The sequence below is a fragment of the Podarcis muralis genome, chromosome 1 (assembly GCF_964188315.1).
Source record: "Podarcis muralis chromosome 1, rPodMur119.hap1.1, whole genome shotgun sequence".
In the NCBI taxonomy this organism is placed as follows: Eukaryota; Metazoa; Chordata; class Lepidosauria; order Squamata; family Lacertidae; genus Podarcis; species Podarcis muralis.
In genome coordinates this window covers 41,954,003-41,980,993 of record NC_135655.1, presented here as the reverse complement: position 1 = coordinate 41,980,993, position 26,991 = coordinate 41,954,003, and the positions used below count along the sequence as shown (strand labels likewise).

The 26,991-nt window shown below is 41.6% G+C and overlaps 1 protein-coding gene across 1 annotated transcript; it reads right to left on the bottom strand.

The window, feature by feature from the left end:
* Positions 1-413: 413 nt before the first annotated feature.
* Positions 414-26,991, bottom strand: BUB1B (BUB1 mitotic checkpoint serine/threonine kinase B). The gene is made up of 23 exons (XM_028722267.2): positions 26,851-26,991; positions 25,702-25,906; positions 24,186-24,245; positions 23,838-23,982; positions 21,914-22,110; positions 21,622-21,797; positions 21,339-21,535; positions 19,005-19,099; positions 17,371-17,597; positions 16,551-16,663; positions 16,286-16,434; positions 16,059-16,108; positions 14,644-14,725; positions 14,021-14,123; positions 12,515-12,801; positions 11,127-11,293; positions 10,200-10,343; positions 8,365-8,477; positions 6,932-7,093; positions 5,457-5,590; positions 4,459-4,630; positions 3,887-3,993; positions 414-947 (listed from the first exon to the last, which is right to left on the bottom strand). Exons 2-23 carry the CDS (start codon positions 25,839-25,841, stop codon positions 788-790), a joined length of 3,180 nt encoding a protein of 1,059 aa, XP_028578100.2. The 5' UTR covers positions 25,842-25,906; positions 26,851-26,991; the 3' UTR covers positions 414-787.

Sequence of the window (26,991 nt, the reverse complement as noted above, 5' to 3'; positions counted from 1 at the left end):
CACCCCACCCCCCTACTATTTGCTTTAGGAGAGAGTTCCCATTTAGCACCAATATAGGTTTTCTTCCCACTGTAAACAGTAACTACAGGAGCAGAGGTTACACCCCCCAATTGCTATTTACTTAAATAAAAACCCAACCTCACCATTATTTATGTAAACAATTATTATATCTAGTTTTAACTTAAGTCCTGATATTTCAGTTCTTGAATTTTGTTACAGCTCAAACACACTTTTAGTTGCTGTGCCTACTCAAAATAAACTGGCAAATAAAAAAATACTTTAAAATAAATAAACTGGCAAAGCAAATTGTTGCAAGAGCCACCAGCAGCGTAACATTTCATCCCATTGTAAGTCACAAAAAAAGCAATAGCCTCATCAACCAGGTGACAAATTCTGAAATCCAAGTGGCTGAATACAGGTGAGCACAACGTAGTTTTATTGAAACGTGTTTACAAGGAGTGGACAGAACAGGCCACGTATTTATAAGAATGCAAGGATAAAGAATTCAGGCTGCCATGAAACGATATTTAACAGACATTTTAGCAGCTGTACACAAGGAAGCTTTTAATGTGGCACAGAGAGGTACCTCCAAAGAATAGACGAACTGTACATGTAAGTAAGGCATCTTTTACATGAAGAAATAAATGCAAGCAGTATTTCAACTGTTTATACACCTCAAGTAAAAGAAGACCAAGCAAGAACTCTCACTTGTGCTTGGGGTGGGGGAGGGTGAAGCAAGGAGGGGTGTAGAAAAACTGGGTGGTCTTAGAAGGGTATTTCCTCTAAGTCAGAAGAGGTTCCAGCTTTGCCGAGGGATCACTGAGGAAGAACTGTGAAATGCAGCAGTCAGTTCTTGTCTTAGCTCTCTCAGCAGAGGCACAGTAGACTCGCCTTTTGCGTTTAGAATTCTTTCAAAGAATTTACTCCACAAGTCACTGCCAGCAGACCTAAAACCAAAGGAAAGCAATTTTCATTCAGAATGTCACACACATGGATGCTTGAGGATTCTTGCTTATATGTCAATCTCTCAATTTTCACTGAAAAGGGTATTTTGAGTCCATAGTTAAGAGTAGATAAAATTATTAAATTTCTAGCCTACAACTTTTAACACAAATTTTAGAACATAATTTACAGTAATACTGTAAACTGTACACTGACTGGATGTGGCATATTTGAAATTTACTGCAGTTCACCTGGGACTAAAAACCAGCTAGTTGCCAGTAACTAATACAGAACTACAAACTGAAAAACTTGCGCACTCTTTACTGTTTGCTTCCTTATGCCATATTGATTCATTCAGTTTGTTTCCCAAAGGACAGGCCCAGTTGAAGACAAATAACTACAAGGAGGTATACATTTACTGCAGCTCTTGCCTCTTGCAATGCACCTTTTACCGGTTAACCAACGTTTTTTTTAAAAAAAAGTGTACTGGTTGTACAAGAACCATACTGTATTAATTTTCACTGGCTAAAAAAGGCAACACCACATTTGCATTCACATGCTTCATTAATTCAAGATATGTACTCAGAGTAGTGCAACAGAATTCAGACTTGCTTATAAGATATGCGCATTGTGTAATGGAATTTGAACTTTAAGTCTGGTTACTAATATTCGGCCACGTTTCAAAAGCAATGGTCTATATACTATAGTGCTCTTTAGAAAGTTAGTTCTTACTTTAATGCTACAGGCATCCTTTCTAATTTCATAGATAGTATATGCAAGTATTGACCACCCCCCCTTAAAATGGAAAATATAGTTGCACTTAATCCAACAATCTAAACTCTTTTGCACGGAGTACAATTTAGCAAATATTAGTTGATATTTGGTCACTCAACTTTGTCAGCCTACAGCTTTCCTGCTTAAACAGCAGCACTGGAAATCTTTGAGGACATGGTAACATTCAGTATAAACCTTTGCACAAGAAATCGAATTCTGCATGTGAGAGTTCTGTGGCACTTCAAGTAGGAATGGGGAACCTATGAACGCTCCAGAAGTGTTGGGCTACAACTCTCATCATCCCTGATCATTGGTCATGCTGGCTGGGGTTGATGTCCAACAACATCTGGAAGGTTACAGCTTCCTCATCCCTGACCTAAAGCATTCCTCCTATCAGCTCTCAAGAAAAACCTCATCCAAGAACCAGGAATGAAACAAGTTGAAACAAAAAGCGTAACAACACCAGCACCTGCAAACCCCATGTAGTGCAAATGTGATTAGTATCTGTATTTTAGGGAACCAGGCTTGCCTAGACAGAGTGTTAAGGGTTAACTGAAACACCTTAGTCAGTTTTGCCTATCTGGAAATCTTCTATCTACGTAATTTAAGATTCAATTTAAGAACAGGAACAAGGAGTTCCTGCATACATACACAAACACTTTTGGCAAAGGTATCTCTTTTTCTGCAATATTCTGAACCTTCCAATCAACGTAAGAAAGCGCTGAATATACTGCTCCTTGCAAACCCATCACACCCACACCATGAGCCAGCTCCATGAAGAACGGCTGCTGATGTAAAACTATCTATATTAAGCCCATCTATAAAAGCAGATGGCTATAAAAAGGCAGCTTTGTTCCAACTCTTTAGAACACATAAAGTGCCACAGATTTTCTTCTGCATTGGAACAGACTTAAACAGGAATTGCCAGGATGGCTGACAGCAAAAAGGAAAGGCATCAATTTGCATCAACCATCTATATACCCCCTTGATTCTACTTATGTAGGGGATTAAAAGCAAAATATAATGAAGAGACAGGATAAGTTAATTGGTAAACATTGCACAGCAGACCACTCTCTTGGGCAGCCTTCACCATTCTGATACCCTATGGATGTTCTGCACTGCAATTCCCATCAGTCAGTCAGCCCAGTCTACAAAAAGCTAACATTCCTCCTTCAGAGAAAAGATTGGTATACTACAGATCTAAAACACATATCATTCCATGTCTGAGATATGTCAGCAGGTGCCAGGTCAGCCAAGTCAGTTTACTATGGCAATGGCCCAGTGCCATCTTTATAAGTAAGGCGAGTCAGTGAGTGCTGTCTATGAGTCGGAGTCTGTGTTATGTCTTGAATTGCTGGAGCAAAGAAATATTTCCTACTTGCATATAGATGTATCTGCAAAGCCTACGAACTGTATGTATACAGCAACGTTCAAAACTGAAGCTTTATCTTCTATACTGGTTAACAATTTTGGACCTTAAGCTATCTTTATGTGGTGACTAGAACTGGGGGCAACTTCCACCTTGGGGGTATCTCACCTAAGATCTCCAACACATCATCCCTCAGCATTGGCCATATTGGCTGAGGCTAAAGGAGTCAGAATCTATCATCTGGAGGGCCACAGGTTCCCATCCCTGGGTATAGGGCATTGGGAAACAAAGAAGCAATGGTATCACAGCTGATGATGTCTGGCCTCTGACACCTTGGCTTCCAAGTTAAAGATGTTGGCCATTCCTGAACCAGAATGTAGCAGTGGTGTGGATATAAATTTGCTCCAGAAAATCAAACATTAAACTGGCTTGTAATTCAGTTGCACAGCTACATTAGTATCCTTTCTCCTCCCTCAAGACCTGTTAGCATCCCTCACCACTTTACAATATAACTAGTTGGGGAATAGGGATCTCCTAACAACTCTTAGCACCCTTAACCACACTTCCCAGTGTTCTTTGGAGAAGCCATTGCTGTTTAAAGTGGTATGTTATTACGTTAACTATACAGTGCAGATGGAGCCTCCAATTTGCTCTGTTCATCAACTGATCAATACATGTAGCCCTAACTCAAACATGCTGGCAGACGTTATCACTTCTACAACTATGAATCAGAACCAGTCAATAGAGGAGATAGAACTAATAGTCTAATAGAGGAGATAGAACTAATAGTCTAATACTTACTGAGATAAGTCTCTCATAGTTTTCCAGTGGCCTTTCTCTTGATAAACTTTCATGGGCTCCCCAAACAATATTAGATGTATTGTGTCTGCAATGCCAAGCAAGTCCACCTAAAATCACAACATCATTAGTCAGACTTGGTACTGTCCTCACTTGCAGTTTTAACACCCATCATCATTTAAGTTGCACAGTAAAACAATTTGAAAACTACTCCAGAAATACCATTATCAGCTTCTATGATATGTCATCATGGGGTCTTCCAGTAAGTGATGCAAGAATTTTATTTTTTTAGAAAACAATTCTTTCAAATTAAATATAAAAAAGCAAATAGTGGCAATTAGCTGACATGGGAATAAAACAACAGGAGAAGTAGGCTGCCACCTTCTTTTAGCCAATAAATGAAATGAAGACTAAGGTGAAAGGGGTGTTCCCATGTCAGAAAGTCTTGCATGGTTTGTGCAAACAGCTCCACAAATCCAGACTACATGCCACCTACATAAAAGGTCAGCACATCTGATTTTTCATAATGACCAAGGGCTATCAGTAATGCTTTTTCTACAGATAAATGTATTCACCTGGTGAGGAAGTGATTTTTCATCAAGGATCTGTTTCCCGTTCTGGGTCTGAGCTATTGGAAAACTTTTTAGTGAATTCACTGCTGGCTGCAGCTGCAGGTCTAAGCTGTGGGAGAAATCCACTATTTTCAGAGCACTGCTGGTTTCAGGAACAGCATTCGGATTGCAAATTCTGAGGAAAGATTTGTGGACACAAGTTTCTTGCATGCTCCATTGCACTTGCACTTCGCTATGCTGCTAACTCCCTCTAGTGTTTGTCTTAAGGACTGGTACTAAAAGGAATTTACACTAACAGCAAATTATTCTATTGTAGTTCTCAGTGTAGAATTACTGTGGATTAAAAACACGTTTCTGCTCCTTCTCCTTCTGTCCCCTTATTTGCCCCGCAAAATCTTCTCCAGAGGTTTGGGAGAAGGAGTTGAAGGAAGAAGTCCCACTGCATTAGTGCAAGTACACTTAACCAACATTAGCTTTTTCCCTATAAGAACACATCATTACAGACTTTAGAATAATCAGAATCTCACCCTCTGTTGGCATCAACCAGTATAGGACCATTTCTGCTACAATTCCTACGTTTGAAAGCCAACATCCCCAGGGTACTTGTAGAAGTAAGCGCATAGTATAGCTATATATTTATGATCAAGACCATCAAAGGCTACTGAAAGATTCAGCCAGGTCAACAAGCAGCTTAGAAGCCTCAAAGAAAGGTAGGACAAAAATAGAATCAACAAAGCTTTAATTTACTAGCAGCAACTTTCTAAATTATGATACTGTAATGATACAGTATATTAATAATAATATTAATAAATACTCTGCATATTCTATTAACTCACAGCACTAGTACAAAACAAACATCCGACATTTAAAATTCCAGCCATCTGAACACCTTCTCCTCCCACCCACCCCGATCCAAATGACTTGTATCAATTCAGGATTAACTTTAGAAAGCACAAAGCCCAAGGCGTGGGGTATGGGGTCACTGGAAAGGAGCAGCCAACCTGTCTCCCAAGAATAGTGTCCTTGGATGCAGATTTCCATGGACTATCTCCACTCTGTGTAATTTCTCCACCACTTCTAGAAGATTGTTGACAATCCACACGACTGCTTCTTGGGGCAGGGTATGAATCATATCCTGAGAAGGAAAGAGCAACATAATCTATTACAGTACTATGCCATCATGGTCCAAGCAGGTACATTTGATCATAGGTGGGAACCTATTGGGCTTGAAGAGGGTGATTTTTGTCAAAACATAGAAAATAGCAAGCGTAATGTGTATTATAAGGACTCAAAATTGGCTCCCCCTTACTCAACCAAGTGATCACACTGATAAAACAAGTCTCTTGTACTTTTCCGCATTTATATGACCAAGACTCTGGATGGATCATTTAAACAGAAACATGTACTTTAAACCATTTAGCACAAGTTATACTGGAAGCGTTTGAGTTCATGCATAAGCATCAGCATTCTACTAGCTGGGGGCAGAGGGATCTGCATTATTAACTATATGACTCGGGCACCACTCAACACTGTAGCAATGTGCTTTGGTACAATTGGGGTTACAGTCATACTCTAGATCAGGGGTAGGCAACCTAAGGGCCTTGGGCAGGATGCGGCCCAATTGCCTTCTCAATCCAGCCCACGGACGGTCCAGGAATCAGCGTGTTTTTACATGAGTAGAATGTGTCCTTTTATTTAAAATGCATCTCTGGGTTATTTGTGGGGCCTGCCTGGTGTTTTTACATGAGTAGAAGGTGTGCTTTTATTTAAAATGCATCTCTGGGTTATTTGTGGGGCATAGGAATTCGTTCATCCCCCCCCAAAAAATATAGTCCGGCCCACCACATGGTCTGAGGGACGGTGGACCGGCCCATGGCTGAAAAAGGTTGCTGACCCCTGCTCTAGATAACAAGCATGGAAAATCTCAGAGTGCCAGAAAACAAGGCCAAGAAGATGCATATATCACCCGCACCTTAGGATTGATTCTCACATGCAAGTCCTGCTTGGCTTTTTCCTGCACTGTATTGCTTGAAGATGCAAACTGTAAACTCAGGGATTTATTTATGTGGCACCATCCAAGTTGCACATCATACTTGATGCAAATAATGAGGTGACTTTCTGCCCAACCACAGCAGACTTACACTTTAAACAAAGGCAAATGGGAGGTGACGGGAGACGGGGAAGCAATTGGAGGCAGGGATAAACAGAAGACTACTGTATGCTGTTACTGCAGTTCCTCCAGCTTAGTTATGGTAGGGATATGGGGGACTCCTATAATCACTTGGTGGGGAAAACTAGAGAAGATGGCTTCCAGCTCTGTCTATGCACTGCCTAGTTCATAGTAAACGTTTCTTCACATGGTTGTGTCTATGCTCACATGGCCACATGGAGAAGGATAAGTGGAACCAACATTTTGAGACTCATTTTCAATATGCACCTCAACTCTGCCCATCATACTAGGGTTATCCACACTGACCTGGACAGTAAAATCATTTATCCCCTTGTGCAGAGTCACACAGCCATTGTGGTATAAGAAACAAGAGCAGTTTGCATTAAAGCTCTGATCAAACTCAGTCCCTAGACGCTCTTGGAGTTGCAGCGTGATATAGAAGTCCCATGGCAGAGGTTCTGAATGCACCTAAACAGAAGGAAAATAAAAATACCTATAGTTGAAACTGCACAGTTGACCTAAATGATTGTTCACACAGAATCCAGATAACTTCTGTGCTGGATGGCAGCCTCTATGCAGCATATTATAATCTTGAGCTGACATGACAGGCCTCACAGCATAACTAGGAAGGCCATTTTTATACTGTCATCTCACCCAACGACATCCATGCTTACAATGTGCTCTAGAATTACTGCCAATACAACTTATATTGGATAACACAGCACAGCTCCACCAAAGCAGTGTGAAAGAGATGTGAATGCAAAGTGGCCCATCCCAAACTAAACATCTTACAGGAAAGTTATAAAGGACCTGAAGAAGTGTGCATGGACACAAAAGCTCATACCAATAACAAACTTAGTTGGTCTCTAAGGTGCTACTGGAAGGAATTTTTTTATTTTGTTCTGAATTAGAATGTTCCCCTTCATGAAGATGCAAGAATAGGGTAAACAAAAAGAGAAATCAAAACATGAGGACTCCTCATTAAAACTTGCAATCTTCATCAAGACTCTCACCCAGCTGAATGAAAAGTAAAGTTATATTATACTGCTTATTTAAATTGAACTGCTAAAAGCTGTTTTCCACACACCCCACTACCAATAATGTCTGGAACAAGCAAGCCTTCAACAGCATGATAGAGCCCATTCAGAATATTAAATATAAGATAATAACTAGTAAAAACAGCACATGGCAGAAATAGTATATCATTTAAACATTATAAAACCCCAAGAAGTCAAGAAAAAAAGAAAAGGAACCAAACACATTAACCATAGGTGATCAAGGATAAGACCTTCTCCACTATAAAACCTGTGTTGTTGAAGTCCCTTCCCAAGAAAACTTCAACTGGTATGAAGTCTCAGTTATGGACACCAGGTTAATACAGTTTTATTCTCACATGCTATTAGCTGAACTGAACTTATGATTTTTTATAACTGCTGCTCTTTGGATAGGCTATGCCCTTACATTTCAAAGTTGGTTTTATGGTGCCTTTCTGCTTTTATGCTGTTGTAAATTTAAGATACTTTATAATATCAACACAGCAACATTTTATTGTGTATTTTTGTTCCTAATTTGGGAGCTACCTTGGAGATTTCAACAAATTGAAATATGAGGTATCTAGCTCTTCAGAACAGAAATAAGAGGGCCCCAACGCAAGTCAAGCAAAAATATGAAGGGGTTTGATAAAGGAGTAGTGAAGATACTGTGGAGTTGGGTGAACTATAAGGAGGACACTTATGTACCTTTATTAAAACTGTATTTGAGTCTTCATCTGCACAGCTGGTTGCTACAGCAGAAAACAGCTTGTCACCTTCACTGATCAGATGCTCCTGAGTGATAGAGTATTTCACACCCCCTGTTGAAACAGCATTTTAAGACTGAAGTAATCATGACCACCACATGTTGAAAACAATCTCTGGAGAGAACATTCTACAATATAGATAATTAAAATTTAAGAAAGCTGACTTCTGTTGGCTTTAATGTTTTCAAACCTGAAGTGTGAATCATGGATAAGATCATCCACCCCTTTCTACAAATTTGCAAATAACATGTTTTTCAATCACTGCCTCACAATGGACAAGAGTCAACCAAAGAGTCCCACCAGCAGAAGCACTGTGCAAGGACTTCCACTTGCACAATGTGGCTCCCCCCCCCAAAAAAAAAGGCTTTGGGGAGGGGAAGGAACCTACAGAACTGCATGTGGAGATGGGGGGGGGGCGTTACATCTGGCAAGCCAAAATGCTTTCCCTGACATAAATTGTCTTACCATGACATCAAATTCCTGCCCAGAATTGACAGGTGCTGTCATATATTTTTTAATTAATTCGGACAGCTACAGCTCGCTTTGCTTATCTACTATGTATTTTGGAAAATGGCCCAAGTGTTCTCTATGCCTTTGGATACCTCTTAAGATATTGTAACCAAACTTTGCATTTTGGTTCCTAAGCTCAAAGTGTAGGCTTTTGTCTGCTTGGATACAATTAGACAATTTTGCGTGAAGCTGGAGGCTTCACCTTTTAAAACTGTACTAGTTTTGGTATTTCTTAGAATTTCTGAGCAATGCCAAGTACAAGGCTGCTAGTGTTACACAACAAAATACTAGTTCAAGCAAATAAGTAATCCCATTCAAGATACCACAAGCTGGGCTTAAGAAATACCATATTTTTTGCTCCATAAGACACACTTTTTTCCTCCTAAAAAGTAAAGAGAAATGTCTGTGCGTCTTATGGAGCAAATGTGTGGTCGATTCCTGGCTCCCTTTCTGGCCCTGCCCCCTTGCCCAGGCATCCATTGTTGAATGTTCTGCAGACGGAGGCTTGTTTGTTTCCCCAGCGACATGTGACTGGCTGATTAGATTATCTGTCTGGAAACTGTAGAAACGGCTCCCTTTCCTTTCCTAAAGAAGCTGCAGAACTGAGTTGAACCCCATAAAAACAGGATTTTTTCCCTTTGCAAAGTAAGCTCAACAACTTTGAGCTGATCCTCAAAAAGGGGGGCTTTTCCCCTTTGCAAAAGAAGCTGCACAACTGTGAGCTGATCCCCCCCCCAAAATGGGGCTTTCCTCCTCTAAAAACTAGGTGCGTCTTATGGAGTGAAAAATACGGTATTCATAATACAGTGGTACCTCAGGTTACATACACTTCAGGTTACATACGCTTCAGTTTACAGACTCCGCTAACCCAGAAATAGCGCTTCAGGTTAAGAACTTTGCTTCAGGATAAGAACAGAAATCGTTCTCCAGCGGCGCAGCGGCAGCAGGAGGCCCCATTAGCTAAAGTGGTGCTTCAGGTTAAGAACAGTTTCAGGTTAAGAACGGACCTCCGGAACAAATTAAATACTTAACCCGAGGTACTACTGTACTACAAAGTTTACTGACTATTCTTCCACACCGCAGCATTATGAGACCAAGCAAGGTGAACTAGGTGGGAAAATAAAGCATACTGGTTTGAGAGTTTGTGTGTGCGCATTTTTTATATTTCAAATAAAAAGAAATCAGAAACAGCATGTGCAAGCTAGGCTATAGGTTTTAGGCTGCTCAGAAGAATTCTAGCATAACAAAAGATCTAATCATCTTTACCAATACAAATTTCTTTTCCTAGCTCCATCCAAGGCATAGGCTGAGCCTCCAGTTTAAAGTCAGGAGACTTTGTCAACAAGTCTGGAAGGGGTTGCAACAGTTGTTTGCGCTGCTCGGCATTCCACAGGCTGTCAGGAGAGTAATCTAAAACAGGCAAACAAGCAAAACTATCAGTTACAAGTTACAGCTATTGATAAGGACTGCATGGGCATCTCTCCCCATTGAAGATATAAGTATTTCTTTTATTTCCTAATACATTCTCAAAATTCAATCATTCAAGCAATTTAAACATTTTTGTTCTAGAATCAGTTCTGCTTTTTCTGCCTTAACACTTAAGATCACTTCTCTTTTAACCTCTGCTTACACTACTAGCTTTAGCGGATTTTTCACTGTCATTTGATAAAGGGGTAGGATACACCCCATACCAAACACTGTCAATCATTAAGATAAAAATACTTATTGTTCCATCGGTCATTAATCAAGCTAAAGGTTAAAAGGTAAAGGACCCCTGACGGTTAAGTCCAGCCAAAGGCGACTATGGGGTGCGCTGCTCATCTCACTTTTCAAGCCAAGGGAGCCAGCATTTGTCCACAGACAGCTTTCTGGGTCATGTGGCCAGCATGACTAAACCACTTCTGCTGCAACAGAACACCGTGACAGACGCCAGATAGCATAGAAACACCATTTACCTTCCCACCACAGTGGTACCTTTTTATCTATTTGCACTGGTATGCTTTTGAACTGTTAGGTTGGCAGAAAGCTGGGACAGAGCAACGGGAGCTCACCCCATTGGTTGGATCTGAACTGCCGTCCTTCCGATCGACAACCCCAAGGGGCTCAGTGGTTTAGACCACAACACCACCCACTCCCCATGGTAATTTATAAAGAACCTGGAGGAAGAAAGCAAGTCATCAGCAGCATACTCACTAGAGCCATTTTCAACATCACTGACAAGTTCATCAGTTGAGGTATGACCCAACTCCAGCTTCTCTGGGATTTGTTGAAATTTAATGGTGGAGATATGTGTAGGGGAATATGAAGACGCTGAAGATGCTGAAGAAATGGTATCTTCCTGACTTGCCTCCATAATTGGGCTATACATAATTGGGGAAAGATATTAAGATTTGCATCTGACAGATTTATTCAGACTCCCTTGACAATTCATAATGCAACAGTTTAAGATCCTATCCCTTTAATGAAAAGAAGTTTCAAAAGCATCATATAAAGCAGGAATGTCCAATAGGTTGATCGGGATTGACTGCTCGATCCCCAGGAGGTTGCAATCGATCGTGGGCTCATTTTCCTTTGCTTTTGCCTAAGAGCACCTGGCCCCGGCCCCTCTCCCCTGCCTGGATTTTCTCCTGATATCTGTAACGGAAGATGGAGTTTTTGCTGCGAGGCAAAACGCTTTCACAGTGCTGTTTTGGTTGGCAACTAATCCCATTCCCCCTTAAAAGTCTCCCCTCCCCAAACAGAACCCCAACTAAATGGGCATAAAAAAAGTCAACAACTTTTACCAGAACCCAAAAAAACCGGGGGTAGATCACTGTCAGATTTTAATTCTGAAAGTAGACCGCAGTACCTCGGGAGTTGGCCACCCGATATAAAGCATAAATAGAAATGAATAGAATAGAATAGAATAGAATAGATTCTTTATTGTCATTACACAAGTGCAACATTGCACAAGTGCAACGAAATTGGATGCCATCCCTTAAAAACAACAAAAGCAAAACAACAACAACAACCAAACAAACCAAAAATTGAACTAGTTCAATTTTTAAAGAAAATATTAACAGGTGCTTCAATATTCATACCAAATTGTCCTACTTGGAACCTGTTCAGAAGCTATTTCACCCCAGGATCCTGCCCAGGATTATTTTGGGAGTGGGCCTCAAGATTGTGCACTCATCACCCATGCTCCTTGCCACATTTTTGATACAAACCTGGAGGTGAAATAGCATCAAAGCAGACTGAGTTTTCAGTATCATAAATCCGTTAAAGCTTTCAAAATTCTCACAGGACCCACAGAAAATGAAGTTGTTTTTGGAAAAGAATCAGAGAGAGAAAAAGGCATTACAGGCCAAAAAAAAAATAGATGTGTAATGAGAGTGAAACAGTAAGCAATATCTTAGTATATAGGAAGAATGTCTCCATGCTGCAGCTTGCATGGTTGCCAGTAGGCAAAGAGGGCCACTGAAAAATTTGAGCCACCATGGAACACTGAATCATGCAGTTCCTAGTATATGAAGGCAAGGCAGACATGTGTCCCACCCCAGATAAAACCACATGAAGCCCGCTGAATCCGCTTCAGGTACCTCAGCTTCTTCGTAGAGAGGGCCTCAGCGTATTGATTTTCACTAAGAATTGTCTGCTGGCTCAGAGATATAGGCTTAGATTCTGGATGTTCCTCCTTTGGTTTGTCTTCAAGCTTGTCATCAAGCTGATTTCTCTGTTCTGTTGTCCCATGGAAAGGGGTTGATGCCAGGTGGGCAGCTCTAACAAAGTCACAGGTGTCTTCAGGATTAGGACAAAGGGTTTTGTTCTTATACGAGCTTGTGAGAATTGCATCTTCATTCAACGGTTCGATTCCATTGAGTTCAGCCTAGAGAGAAACACATAATAGCCACCACCAAAAGGTATTTTTTGTTTTCAGAAATTTTGTCCCCCCAAAAAATCTACCTACTGAACAGCATGCAGGTACATCTATGGTAAGAATTTACTTCTACACCACTTTGCTCATTACCCAGGTGAGAGACCACCTTCTAAATGAAACATAGAACCAAGAAAATTAATTCAAGTCCAGCATCCAGGAGGGACCCAAAGTTTATTGCAGCTATGCAATAGGGCAGACCTCAACTTAACATGGTTGTTCTAGCCAAATCACCAGTTACGAAAGTCTGCCACAAGGGGCATCAGAACAAGGGTTTTATAGGCAACACACAAACAGCTAAACATCTGAACATTCTTAAAACAAACATCCTTAGGATGGAGTCTGAATTAGGTCACCCATATGTCTTAAGTCAGGGGGTATCAATTTTGGTTTTCTCAGGGGACATGCTCTTCTCAGATACTAGTCCTGAAAGCCAGAAGGAATTACGCAAGACTGTGGGTAGGCAAACTAAGGCCCGGGGGCCGGATCTGGCCCAATCGCCTTCTAAATCCAGCTCGCAGACGGTCCAGGAATCAGTGTGTTTTTACATGAGTAGAATGTGTGCTTTTATTTAAAATGCATCTCTGGGTTATTTGTGGGGCATAGGAATTTGTTCATTCCCCCCTCAAAAAAATATAATCCGGCCACCCACAAGATCTGAGAGACAGTGGACCGGCCCCCTGCTGAAAAGGTTTGCTGACCCCTGCGCTAGACAAACCAGTCCCTTCACAAAGTCAGCAGCAGCAACTTCAAGAAATAAGAGCTTTACCTTGGGAATGCCTAGGCTACTGAAATCAGAACATTATTATTAAAGTGTGGAAACAGAATTATCTTTAAAACTGTTAAAATTTATCTCCCACACTTATACTCTCATAGGGTTGCTGGAGGCCAGACAAAATTGGTTTAGTGGTCTGACCCAGCTCAGAGTTGTCCCATTCCACCCTCCACAAGTCTACACTGGTGTGAAACTGATTTAACACAATAGATCCTTCACACATGATGGGTGACATATATTTAAAGGTAAGCAGTGCATACATACATACACTTTGGTCAATGTGTGAAGTGGTCCTTAGAGACAAGATGCCACAAGTGTTCATGCCTATGCCTTTATTCAAGAGGTAACAGGATATTCTACATAGATCTCAATGACTCCAAGTTATGAAAAACTTACAAAATTTTCAGGGGATATATTTTCCTTCGCAGTTATACTTTCTGAAGGTTTGCGAACAGCAAGAACTCGTCTGGAACGTACCACTGGAGGGCCAATAGAAAGACTAAAGGAAAAAACAAATATATGAACAGGTTGACTTTGAATGCCAATTCATTCCATTCAAGAATTTCACCACTTGCATTCATTTTCTTCTGGGTTACAGGATTACAAATGTACTGTACAAATACAGCTCTACACGTACATTTTAAAAAAATCATAGGTGGTATAATCCGTATTTTAATAAACTGGTTTTTGTTTGTTTATTTGTTTGTTCCCCCCTCCTCTTATGTTTTATTGTAATTTTATTGGTGTTAGCCGCCCTGAGCCCGGCTCTGGCTGGGGAGGGTGGAGTATAAATATATATATATATATATATATATATATATATATATATATATATATATATATATATATATATTTTATTATTATTATTATTATTATTATTATTATTATTATTATTATTATAGCATAAAGAAAGATCAATGAATTTTCTTGATCATGAAATTGATCCCAACATAGAATGCTTGTAAAACAAAATTGAGATCACTCTGTCTCCTGCTGAGAAATTAGTTACACACAGTTACCTGGTACTTGCATTTTCTGATGCAGATTCCTCAACAAATATAGAAAATGTCAAAGGATTCACTGCAGAAGGAATCTCAAAATCTGTGGAGAGAAGAGCCAATAGACTTTAAAAGCTGTTTGGAGTTATTTGAGAATATACTTTTTACTGAACACATTGCAAAGGTGCAGTGCAATCAGCCAACTCCAGTAGCCCCTCTTCACATCAGCTGATGATCTAGCTCACCAGCAAGTTCCACTATAACAATGAGGATGAAAACCTTTAGCAGGAGGCACATGGTATCCACTAAAGAATTTCTCAAAGCAACACGTGTGTGAAGGAATGCAACTGTTTCAGCCATTTTACATTCTGTTTGTTGTAAAGGTTTAGAGCTTTCTGTGCAGGAAAGACCAGAGGTTCTTCCTATGACACTGACATACAAAAGGAAAATGGCAAGTCTAGCAACTAAAAGGGGGAGAATAAGGAAATGTAGTTAGGGGAAAATGAACACACATAGAATCTACTGTCCTGATTGGTGAAAAGGTTGCAAGACAGAGTAACATGATGAACTCAGACTAGATGTTCTCTTGGCCTAACTTACGTCACATGCTTACAGTTTTGCGGATCTCACAGTGGCTAGGAATAGATTTTTTAAAAAACCAAAATGGGTTTTGTTTTTAAAACTGTAAATTGTACACTTCTGTTAAATAATTTAGATAAACATGCTAGCTCCTACAGTTAATCTACAAAATGCATTTGAGCTAAGGGAGACTTCCTCTTGTCAAATGAGAAACCAACTTTATCATTTCATGTATTTGCACTCATTTTCATCTGAGTAAAACAAGCTGTTCTACTGTGACCAGCAACTTTCAAGTTTTCATTTTTGCTTGCTGCTTTGTTTTTGTGAGGGTGAGGATGGATCAAAGCAATGTAAAGCAGGAAGGAACAATACTGGAAAGAAGAGATGGGTTGCTGACTTCTGCGGGTCCAGGGCCAGACTGCCTTATAGAAAAGCCTTCCAGGGTCACACCCCAAAGCGGTAGGCCCAGAGTCAAAGAGCAAGCAAGGCTTCAGACAATTATTAAGTATCAATAATTAGTCAAATATTGGTCACCCAAAAGAGATTAAGCATAAGTAGACATAGGGATCAAGTGACAGGGGGGAACTGAGAAGTAGGGGGAAATGAGAAAGAAAGATTAGAGGCAGTCACAGATTCTATTCCATCAGGGTAAAGAAAAACCTCAAAAACAAGTAGGCAGACACGCACTGCCCATTGCCCCCTCCTGCTGCTCCTCAAATGATTAAAATTAGCCTCAGTCATTTAACAGAGTGTGCATACTGCTTAATTGTAACTAAAACCTCTAAGTGGTTTTATTGAACATATAGGAGGAAAGTCAAGAGACTTCCTTCAAGCAGGAGCCTATGAACAAAACTTACCACTAGAACTTGATTTCTCCTGTGGAACATTTCCAACCAGATCAAGATTGCTATAAAGAAAGCATTGGATTAAAAAAAAATACAGGGCACCGTTTAGATCACAATATAGACAATATAGTAAGCCACCCCACACCACTCTGAAACATATTTTGAACTGGCATATCATTTAAATATCTGACAATTTAAAAAAGGAATTTTCTTTTCTCCAGAGCCAACTCCCACTTTACCTTTTCAATGAAAAAACATCTGAAGGGCATTCTTCAACAAATGCTTCATCATCTGCCAGAGAGAGCTGTCTTTCCTTTAAAGGATGCTTCAGAATCTCAGCCTCTGCCTTGTCAGAAGGCACACCTGCAGGCTCCTGCTCCACTACTTGCTGAAATAGTTGAAGAGAGCAATCTGCTCACAAACCATACTCCAAATTACGTCCCATATGCTCTAGAATGGCCACTGCAAACAAATAGCCTACCAGAAATTAAGGTGGGATATTACCTGTGCACATGATCTCTGCTTATCATTTCCTTGCTGCTCTCTCCCCATCTTCTCCAACTCCTCAATCTTCCTTTGTAACTCAGCTTTTTTCTGTGCTAAGGCCTGTAGTTCCTCTGTATGAAAGAAGGTAATAAATCACGACATATTCTCCACAATAGAAGTATAGCTAGAAAGACCATGTATAGTCCCAACCATTTTCCCAGGTTACCCTGTTGGGGTGGGAAAGGGACTGCACATCTAAAACACAAGGCTCCCACCAAAAGAAAAGAAAATGGACACTAGTCCCATGTCAAGTTTATTTCCTACCACCTGCAACATGCAGTGGAACTCTGTTGTTGACTAAGTTGAAATACATTTCTCAGAGGAGAGGGAAACTGAACTGAAGGCTGAAATGATCCTACACAAACAAGGTTGCTGAACAAATAAATACCGTAAGGCATTTACACATTGAGTATTCTAGAGTAAAGAGAAAGGGGGAACATACTTTGTTCTTCCTTGACTAACTCACCTTCCATCTCTGTTTTTTTGTTTAGAAAGAGGATTGCCCCAAGGCATAGACTTACACAGAAGGGCTTACTAGCAAACAAGGCAGGACACTACAGTGCACTCTGCCCAGCTTAGAAAAATAATCTACAGGACGAGAATTCTTTGAAGAAATAGAGTATTTGATGATGAAAGCATTTCCTTGACTTGTAACATGATCCAAAAGTGCTTTTCAACCAATTTCTTTCTAAGAAACTAGCGCAGGCTCTGGAAATCTATACATTTTCTGACTAACATTAAGCAACACTGGAAGATTTTGCCCGTTTCTAATAGATACCGTCTCTTCTCTTTTTTGCTTTCTGTCGGTAGATTTCAGCTCTGATCTCCTCCAAGGAAAACTCCTCCACTCCAGCATACACTTTCTCTTTACAATACATTGGCTTTTCTTTCTTCTCCTGGCCATCCTGTTGATGGCTTTGTACACGATGTAGGGGATCCTCCTCCTTTCCAGGCTTCCAAGTGCTTAGTACACAGTTTATGCTGGACTCTATTTTACAAGGAGTCCTAAGGAGGGAAGTATGAAGCAAGAGTGAGGATCGGACCAGGTACTTAAGTGCAAACTATTAGGACGAGCCCTCTATCTAATGGGTATGGGATTATGCAATGGAACAAGTAAACAGGGTTGTAATTTTGGTATTTAAAACTGCCAACTATGTTAACACAAATATCCCAGGGAAGTTACTGTCATGTTCAACAAGCAAATGTTTGAAACCAAAAGGAGGAAATGGTGATATGGTATAGCAACATACTCAACTTCATACGAATCAAATTATAAACTAAAATTTTACTATGTGTTCAGGAGCAATTTAAGGTCAAAATCTGTCTTGGTCATCCTGATAAATGCCCTTCTTTGTGAGAGGGACAGGACAAGTGCAACACTTGCTCTTGCTTGATCTCTCAGCAGCTACTGATACTGTTGGTCACAGTATCCTCCTGAACTGTCCCTGTGAGCAGAGGGTTGGTGGCACTGTGTTTGCGTTTCAGTGTTCTACTTCAGTTAATGGGGATTATGCAGCCATGCCCTTGCAGTTGTTATGTGGGATGCTACAGGGTGCTATTATGTCCCCAATGCAATTTAAGACCTATTTGAAGCAGCTAGGAACACTCATTAGGAGCATAAGCTGATGACATCCAGCTCTTTCTCTGCAACATTTGAATCAGGAGAGGGTGTGACTGTTTTGAACTGGTCCTGGATGCAGAGATGAGCTAGATGCAGACCAGCAAGTTGAAACAGAATTCTGTTAAGAGGAAGACTCTTTGGGAAGTGGTTCCCAGTTCCAGGCACTCCCTCAGAAATAACAGGGGGGTGTTTGTGGGGTGGTAGTGGTGTTCTAAAACTATCCTTGTCAATGAAAGCCAACGTAACTTCTAGGGAAAGGAACATCAATCAATATAAGTTGCTACACCAACCATGTCCTTTTCTGGACAGGGATAACTTGCCATTGTGATTCAAGCATGGATAACATCAGAGTTGGGTAACTCATCCAGGAGCTGTGGCTGATGCAGAATGCTGTGGTCAAGTTGAGATTATACCAGAAGGAATTGCACTGGAAGTCAACTGCCTACTGGGCCATGTTCAAAGTCTTGTTACTATCACACGAGAGCCCTCAACAACTTGGGGTCAGATTACCTGTGAGACTGCCTGTGCCTTTATAAACCTATAAACTCATTTATTTCCCCATATGATCATTTAATCATAGCGCTCTACAGAATATCTCTGAGTGGGTGTGTTACCCAGGTTCAGGCATTTTCCTGCTATTTGTCCTGCATCTCTTTACCATGCATGAAGCATCTTCAGTTGCTTTCGACATCTTGTAAAGACATACTTTTGTCCTGGCCTTCCCTAACCCATAAGATTGAACATTAGTTAATACTGAGTTTGTTTTTATTATACAAAGGCATAAAACCTACATTGTTTGTTGTTGTGCAGACTCTTCAACATATGGAGTAAAGCTGGGGACTACAGCAGGGGAGACAGTAGCAGAATCCAAATTGTTCCGAGGACGCTAAAGGGAAAGATAACCAGTATCAGTATGTTCAATATGACCACACCAGTCTGTCATAGTGGCCTTTTAGATACTTCCATCAGATAAAGGGAACCCTGACGGTTAAGTCCAGTCATGACCGATTCTGGGGTTGTGGCACTCATCTCGCTTTACCGGCCAAGGGAACCGGCGTTTGTCCGCAGACAGCTTCCAGGTCATGTGGCCAGCATGACTAAGCTTCTTCTGGTGAACCAGAGCAGCGCACAGAAACGCCATTTACCTCCCCACCGGAGCGGTACCTATTTATCTACTTGCACTTTGATGTGCTTTCAAACTGCTAGGTTGGCAGGAGCTTCCATCAGATAGCCCTTTACAAAAAAAGTGCACCATATCAGCCCTGCGAGCATTCCTTAAGTAAAGGTAAAGGTACCCCTGACCAACAGGTCCAGTCGTGACCGACTCTGGGGTTGCGCGCTCATCTCGCTCAAGAGACCAGGAGCCGGCGCTTGTCCGAAGACAGCTTCCGGGTCACGTGGCCAGCGTGACTAAGCCGCAGCTGGCAAGCCAGCACCAGTGCAGCACATGGAAACGCCGGTTACCTTCCCGCTGGAGAGCAGTCCCTATTTATTTAGCTCACCCCATCGCGGGGATTTGAACCGCCAACCTTTCAATCAGCAAGTCCTAGGCTCTGTGGTTTAACCCACAGCGCCACCCGCGTCCCAGCGAGCATTCCTTAAGAGTACCTAAATATAAAACCTGGGAAGTAATATCACTAGAGACTGAAATTTCTTCTTCATTAGTTCATTATAGTAAGATAAATCAAAGCTAAATACAAGGCAAGAGCCTTTTCTGTCCCTGTGTAGAACCCACTACTTTGAAGTTAAAACCATGACTTCAACCTTCTGATCCAAGCCGCAAAGTATACCTTGGGTTTTGCCTCCTATAGAACAAATTTCGTTTCCCCACATTTCCTCTTATGCAAAACAATGCATTTCTCGTCCAAGGATGAATGGCAAAGCATTTAGGAAAGCGTTTATATATCCCATCTAAGGCCTAGAGAGTGAATAACCAGGAGCTGCAGATTCTCCAGAAGCCCAGGAGGTATCCCACACCCAAGGTTAAAACATCTGATGCTACCTGGTTTATGCATGCTAACCAGTGCTGTATGAAAATGGACTTGAAGATAGATTTAACTACCAGGACATTAAGACAGGAAATACTCAGTCCAAAAACTTTGAATGGTCTGAAATAGTCAGAGAGAAAAGAGCTTTAGTTTTAGACTGAGCCCAAGATTAACATTAAGAAAGCGAAGGTGAATTCCCCACTCTCAAAGTAAGCATTTACTTTTGAAAGATATTCCTACAGTCACAACATTATGATGGAAGATTGGGTTAAATTATGGAAAACTGACTTAAAATTTACAGATTGTTCCCTATTGAAGGAGAATTACATGAAGATGATGTACAGATGGTACACAACACCAGTGCAGTTAGGGAAAATGTACAAAACTAGTTCAAATATATGTTGGAAGTGTAAGGAAAAGGAGGGAACATTTTATCATATGTGGTGGGATTGTAAAGTAATTAAAAAAAATTGGGAAATGATATACAATGAATTGAAGAAAATCTTCCATTTAACATTTGTTAAATAAACCTGAGGCTTTTTTGTTGGGGATTGTGGGGAAAGACCTGCCAAAAAAGTTGAAAAACATCTTCATGTACGCGACAACGGCCGCGAGAGTTCTGGTAGCACAAGGATGGAAGATTGAAGAAACCCCAACTAAAGAATCATGGCAAGAAAAATTGATGGACTATGCAGAACTGGCAAAATTGACATATAGGTTACGGGACAAGGATAACTGTGACTTTAAGGATGAATGGGAACCTTTTACGAAGTATTTGAAGACGCAACAAAGCGAACTGGACTCCTTGGCAGGTTTTGAATAAACATTCACAATTTTTTTTACTGATAATAATTAACTAAACAGTTTGAAGATCTACACAATTCTGTAACATGCAGAAAATAGTGTTATTGGAGAAACCAAAAACTGGAACTGAGGGAAGTCGGGGGGTGGGGTGGGAGGATGGGTTTTGTGGGGGGGAGGGGGGGAGGAAAAACGGGGGGGGGGTAAGGATATGTTTTTGGAAAATATGTTTTGTTATAACTTTGAAAAATAAATTTTATTAAAAAAAAGAGATATTCCTACATAGGCACCCAATACGTTCCAACTGTAGTGGGAAGATTCACCCTTTTTCCTTACCCTGCCTGTGTTCCAAGGTCCTGCCTGCAGTTCATTCTCCTTAGCCTTTACTGCTGGCGGTACAACCCATGGCTGTGGTACAAGTGCAGGAACCTCAGCTCTAGGAGCTACAGCTCTGTTCTCATCAAATATGGCAAAGCCTGGGCGATGTGATGCTTGCTGAGATGAATTATGGAGTCTCTGTTCTTGGCTTGGAACTAGAAGATGACACTGAGGTTAAAGGTAAGTGTTCATTGTTCACATGTGAGACTAATTGTTTCTAACATAGCCAAGCTCCACTTACGCTTCAAAGCATTTCCTACACGGCTGATTGGCGCTTTCACCATTTTCTTTCCTCTTCCCTTCAGTTCTGCCAGTGTAGCTCTTTGGGGTTCAGAAGCAAGAGCACCCAACTCCTCTTCCCCATCAGCATCTTCTAGATCTTGCAAGGCCTGTCGAGACACACGGGCCTGGAACTGCCTAGACACAGAAGTAGCAAGTTCTTTGCAGTGTAAACGACATTACTAGGGGTTTTTTTTTGGGGGGGGGTTGCTTTCCGTATTCCCACAGGCCCAGTCTCTCTTGTGATAGGTTACCTGTGATGGGACTCTAGTTTATCTAAAGGCTCAGCTTTGAACTGCAACCCATCCTGGAATATCAAGTCAGCTTTCTGGTAATTCCCTCTTGCCTCAAGTTCCTCGGCCCAAGTGATGTAGAGTTGTGCCAGGGATTTGCCTATCCCTTGGCTGTACATATAGCTATATAGGTCCAGTGGTTCACTACAACAGCTACCCTGCAAAATGCAATAGAAAAGTAAGGCTTTGTTGTATCAAAAGGGGGAGGTACAAATGTTCTTTTTCAGAGCTTTTATCCAACATTCTAGACTTCATCAACTTGCAATGCTCTGCAGCAATATGGAACAAAACAAAGCACACTTCTAGTCCTTGGGGGTCTCAGAGACATTGGACTATGGGAGAATGAAGTGTTCTTTAAGCTGTTCACTCTCATTCTGTGATAAGCATGATCACCAGGATACTAAACAGTGCTCAGTCTGACCTGTGTTCAACATTCAAACTGGCCCTCATCAAAACATGAGAAGCAATTTTAAATTCAAATCATTAGCCCTTAGTCTTTTCTCTTTTTTTGGCTTATTTGTTATTTTAATATTTTTATTTTTTGTAAGCTGCTTAGAGGTTTTATTGTAATCAAGTAGAAATTAATACGGTTATATTTACATATGGTTAAAACAATGTTTCTAAAGCAAGAAACATGCTTAGTTTTTAGATAATTCACACATGACATAGCAAGCATCCCTTCCTGGATGGAGAGAGAGGAAGAATGCTTCTTAAGACTCTACTTGGCACCTACAGTTTTTTAAGAGATCACCATTTCCCTTATATAGTGTGAGAGTTTCTCCTAAAGGTCCCAAAGAGATCAGAAGCCTGCTCCACACTAATTAGGAGCAGGGCTTTCAGTGTATCTGCCCCTGTTCTGTGGAGCAGCATTCCTATTGAGATATGGCAGGTGATCACTATCTACTACACTTTCAAGAAACAATTGAAGGCATTTTTATTCTGACAAGCTTCCCCAGTTGAGTCAAGAAGTCCCTGCCATGGGCATCTCCTTATTTTCTAATTCATCTGCTGTTATTTTTTGTACTGTTCTTAAGCCATTTGTATTATATTGTGTGCATTGTCTTGAGACATATTTCAAAGGTGATTAACAATCAACAACAAATGTATAATATATATAAACCACCTGCTTAATCAGGGCTCCTTCTCAGTTTATTATTACATTTTATGTTGTTATAAATTATAAATATTACAAATATAATAATAATATATTTTCCTGCCTTCTTCCCAATCTGGGACTCAGGATAAAAGCGTTTGAATCCACACTAAGTGCTGTTCCAAGTATTTCTGTATTTATTGTTAAGGGTTACATTACCTCTTGAAGAATACTGCAGCATATGTAAAACAGTATTTTTGCACTTGCCATATTTTGTGAAAGTAATATGCAAATAGTTGCTTAGCATCTAGCCTGTCTCATGGCATTGTCATCAGTTTTGAGACGTACGGTTTTGATATTGTAATAGATGCAGTACAAGAGACATGTCCTATTAGTATTAAACTCTTTTGGAAAACTAAGTAAGTCCAAACATGATACGGTTGGATGATTCAGAGGAGAGGATCAACTAGGTAAAGGTTAGATTCTCCTCCTCCCCCACCCATGAAATCTAACTTTTTTGCTGTGGCACGTGTGTGATTTCATCATGGGCAAGAATTAGCCAGTGCAAATGAATGCACACATCCTCCCATAAATGGAGACAGTTCATGTGGAGTTAACTGCCTCAAGAAAACTCATGAAGTACAATAACTTCTGTGACGGAATAAGAAAGTCAATGAAACTTACTGATGTTCAGAGCATAAAGTAACCTACTACAGTCTGACAAGGCTTAGAGCTCAGCAAGCTGAAACAGAATACACATGAGAAAATTCAAATAATATATCTATCACTCACAAATTTAAGCCAGAGACTGAGATAGCGGGGGTCTTGGTAGTATCTCTGCTGCTCATTCAGTGCTTTAACAGCTCTCTCCAAAACAGCAGAAAGGTTGCTCTCTTTACCACCTTGAGGAAAGGTTTGTTCTGTCCATTTAATATACCTAGAGATATCAGAACAATTATGAGCACAAGGAAATGACACCTCTATTTGAGAATTGCCCATGTTCTCATTTTATTATTATTATTATTTTATCCATCAATCATCTGAAGACCTCAGGATATAAATACAAAATAAATAAAAACAAGAACAAATAACCCCCCCACAACAAACCAATAATGCCCCCCCCCCTTCACAAAAGCTTACCTGTCCCAAACATCCAGTGGATCATCTCCATTATAAAAGCGAATTTCAGATTCAAATTCCCTGGAATTAAAGTAATCAATACTTAAGTAGCTAGAAATATATATTTACCATTTCTTAGCATAATTTAAAAATTAGCATCAGAGGTTTTTCCTCAGTTAAGTCTACTTTTCCTCACTATATACAAAGTATTTGAGTAGCAAGATACCACATTTTGGAAAATTCTTTTTCAAAGGTAGTAAAGATTCTAGGTTTATAATAGTGACTAGCTTGTTTGAAATACTATTTTGAGGAGAACAGACAATGTTTTACTTGACTAACTTGTGCCATTTGGATCTCAGGTAGCAGGGCTAGGAAAATTCAGATCAAAAATCACTGAAAGTTGAAGGAGACAATACTGAACTAGATTGACCAATTGTCTGAATGAATACAAGATAGCTTCTTATAGCTGGCTTATAGTAGCCTATGTAAATATGAAGTTCCTGGATCCAGCGCAGATTCAATTGCTGGAATAGCCAGGTCAGCCTGGTAATGGCCCTATGGATCCTTAAGAGAACAAGGGGAGTGACTGTGCCAGAGGGCAAATGGGTGGGCCTCCTTTAACTGTTAGAAAGAAAAAATGCCAGAGTTAGGAATCATGTAAGCCCAAAGCTGGAAGAAAAGCTGCAGGCTGCAAAGGCAGAGAGGTGGCCATGTTTGATTTCTATTTGAATCTACGGCCACTTAAAAACAAAGACCTTAAAGCAGTGGTTTCCAAAAGGTGTGGCACCCTGGGGTGCCTTGAATGATGGTCAGGGGTGCCACGGGCAACACTGGCCTCCATTCCTCTTTCTGTCCCTCCCTCCTCTGATACCCTTTCATATCTCTGCCTCCCAAAGGCTTGCATGGCTGTTTGTTGCAGCAGCCCTGGCTACAAGCTCCTCAGGTGAATGGTGCCTCTGGGGCTGGCCAGGGGGTGCTGGTTGCCAGGAGCTGAGGTAGCCTCTGAGTAAGCAAGCAAGTGCGTGAGGAAGCCCAGCCAGCCAGTCCGCCAGCCTTTGCTGTTGGGAATGGACAGATAAATGAGAGGTCAGGCAGGCAGGCGCTGCACTGGACTTTCTTGTGCTTAATTGTGCAAGGCCTGTCTAGGAGCTGAGTGCCCGGTGCTGAAGGAGAGCCTTTCTGCCATGCAGGCCCAGTAGCACCCGCTGCTGCCAATCAATGTAAGGTGCTGGCCTCACATTCTCCTTTGGCCAGTCTCCGTTGAGCCACTAAGGCTGAGAGCATCCTCTTCCCAGGCCCCTGTGGGGTGGCATGAGGAGGCATTTCTCTTTGGGGCAGGGGGGGCAGCAGCCCAGAAGACTCCCAAGGAGAAGGGAGAGGAGAGGGTGGGAGGCTGAAGGAACTGCTGACATAACTGGGCTCCTGAGCCCCACAGGGGTGTCACAGAAAGAATGTAGTTGGTCAAGGGGGCAGTGGACTCAAAAAGGTTGAAAACCTCTGCCTTAATGGATAGAGAGACAAACCATACTATGCTCACCGCTTTTGCTGCTGGATGGCTGTATGACTAGAAACATCCAGCTGAGCCAGAGCTTCCTGTAGGGTAGCCATCACTCGTCCTTGCCTAAGAGGTTGAACATTCTCCTTGCTCAGCTCCCACTCGCTCCCATCCGAAGACATGGTAAACTGTATTTTATGCACACAAGGCAACAGCGCCTAGGTGCACGACTCCAGGATTACAAGCCCTAGTGATAAGGAGAAATGAAAACAATGAGGATATTTGTGTGGAATGAAAGCAGGCATTCAGCTTGTTGGTATATTTCCTAGCAACCTGACAGTATACAGTTGCAGGCCACCCCAATCTGAGTGGTGCAAGATTCCAGGGGTTCCAGGGTTCATGTTTCCTCAGAATGGGGGACAGCAGAGATAGTCTTTAGGATATATGGCTTATTTACACACATATATACAGTGGTACCTCTGGATGCGAACGGGATCCGTTCTGGAGCCCCATTCGCATCCTGAGTAAAACGTAAGATGCGACAGCGTGTGTCATGTTTCGACGTTTCCACGCATGATGTCATTTTGAGCGTCTGCGCATGCACGAGCGGCGAAACCCGGAAGTAACGTGCTCCAGTACTTCCGGGTCGCTGCGGAGCATAACTTGAAAACGCTCAACCTGAAGCACTTCTAACCCGAGGTATGACTGTACAACCTGAGCTTACGATGGAGGGGCTCACAGCATTCACAGCCCAGAGGATCTTGCTTCTCCCATTGCCACAGCCTTGGATTCCAGCAGTAATCGGGCATGTCTCTCCCTTACAGGCTTCTGCCTGCCACCTGCTTCTAGCTCACTCTCACACACAACTCTCCATTGTCTACTTGCGTGTCACAACTGCAAGCAAGCAAAAACGTGGGAGGAGAAAGAAGCGTGTAGGTTCTTATGCTCTTGCCATTCCCTTCGCGGGAGCAAACGGGTTAGCAAGAGCCTCGCCCCTCCCCGCCCCCGGTGTTCCTTGGACAGTTGCTGCTAGCGCCGTATTTGTCCACTCGCTGAAGCGCGCTTAAGAACTGGCGCTCCACGCCAAAAACAAACGAAGAGGGAGAAAGCAGAGACTCGCCACCCTTCGGCTTCCCTGCCCCGCAGAAGAACCGGCTAAGCTAAAGGAAAAGCAGAGCGACAACCGCTCACCTCAGCCTCTCGCACGGCCTGGGCCCGGGGGGGGAGGCGCCTTCCAAGAAAAGCTGCGTCTCCGGGCTCCAGCTCCGAACTCTCGAGGCTCCTCAGCAAGTCTCTCCTCCGTCCACGTTCAAATATTAACCGCCGCACACA

Coding starts and splice junctions, on each gene's coding strand:
- BUB1B (XM_028722267.2), bottom strand. CDS start 25,841: ATGTCTTCGGATGGGAGCGAGTGGGAGCTGAGCAAGGAGAATGTTCAA. Junction 12,802..14,020: donor ATATATCCCCTGAAAATTTT/GTAAGTTTTTCA, acceptor GTTTCTCTCTAG/GCTGAACTCAATGGAATCGA. Junction 10,344..11,126: donor TGATGTTGAAAATGGCTCTA/GTGAGTATGCTG, acceptor TGCCTGTTTTAG/ATTACTCTCCTGACAGCCTG.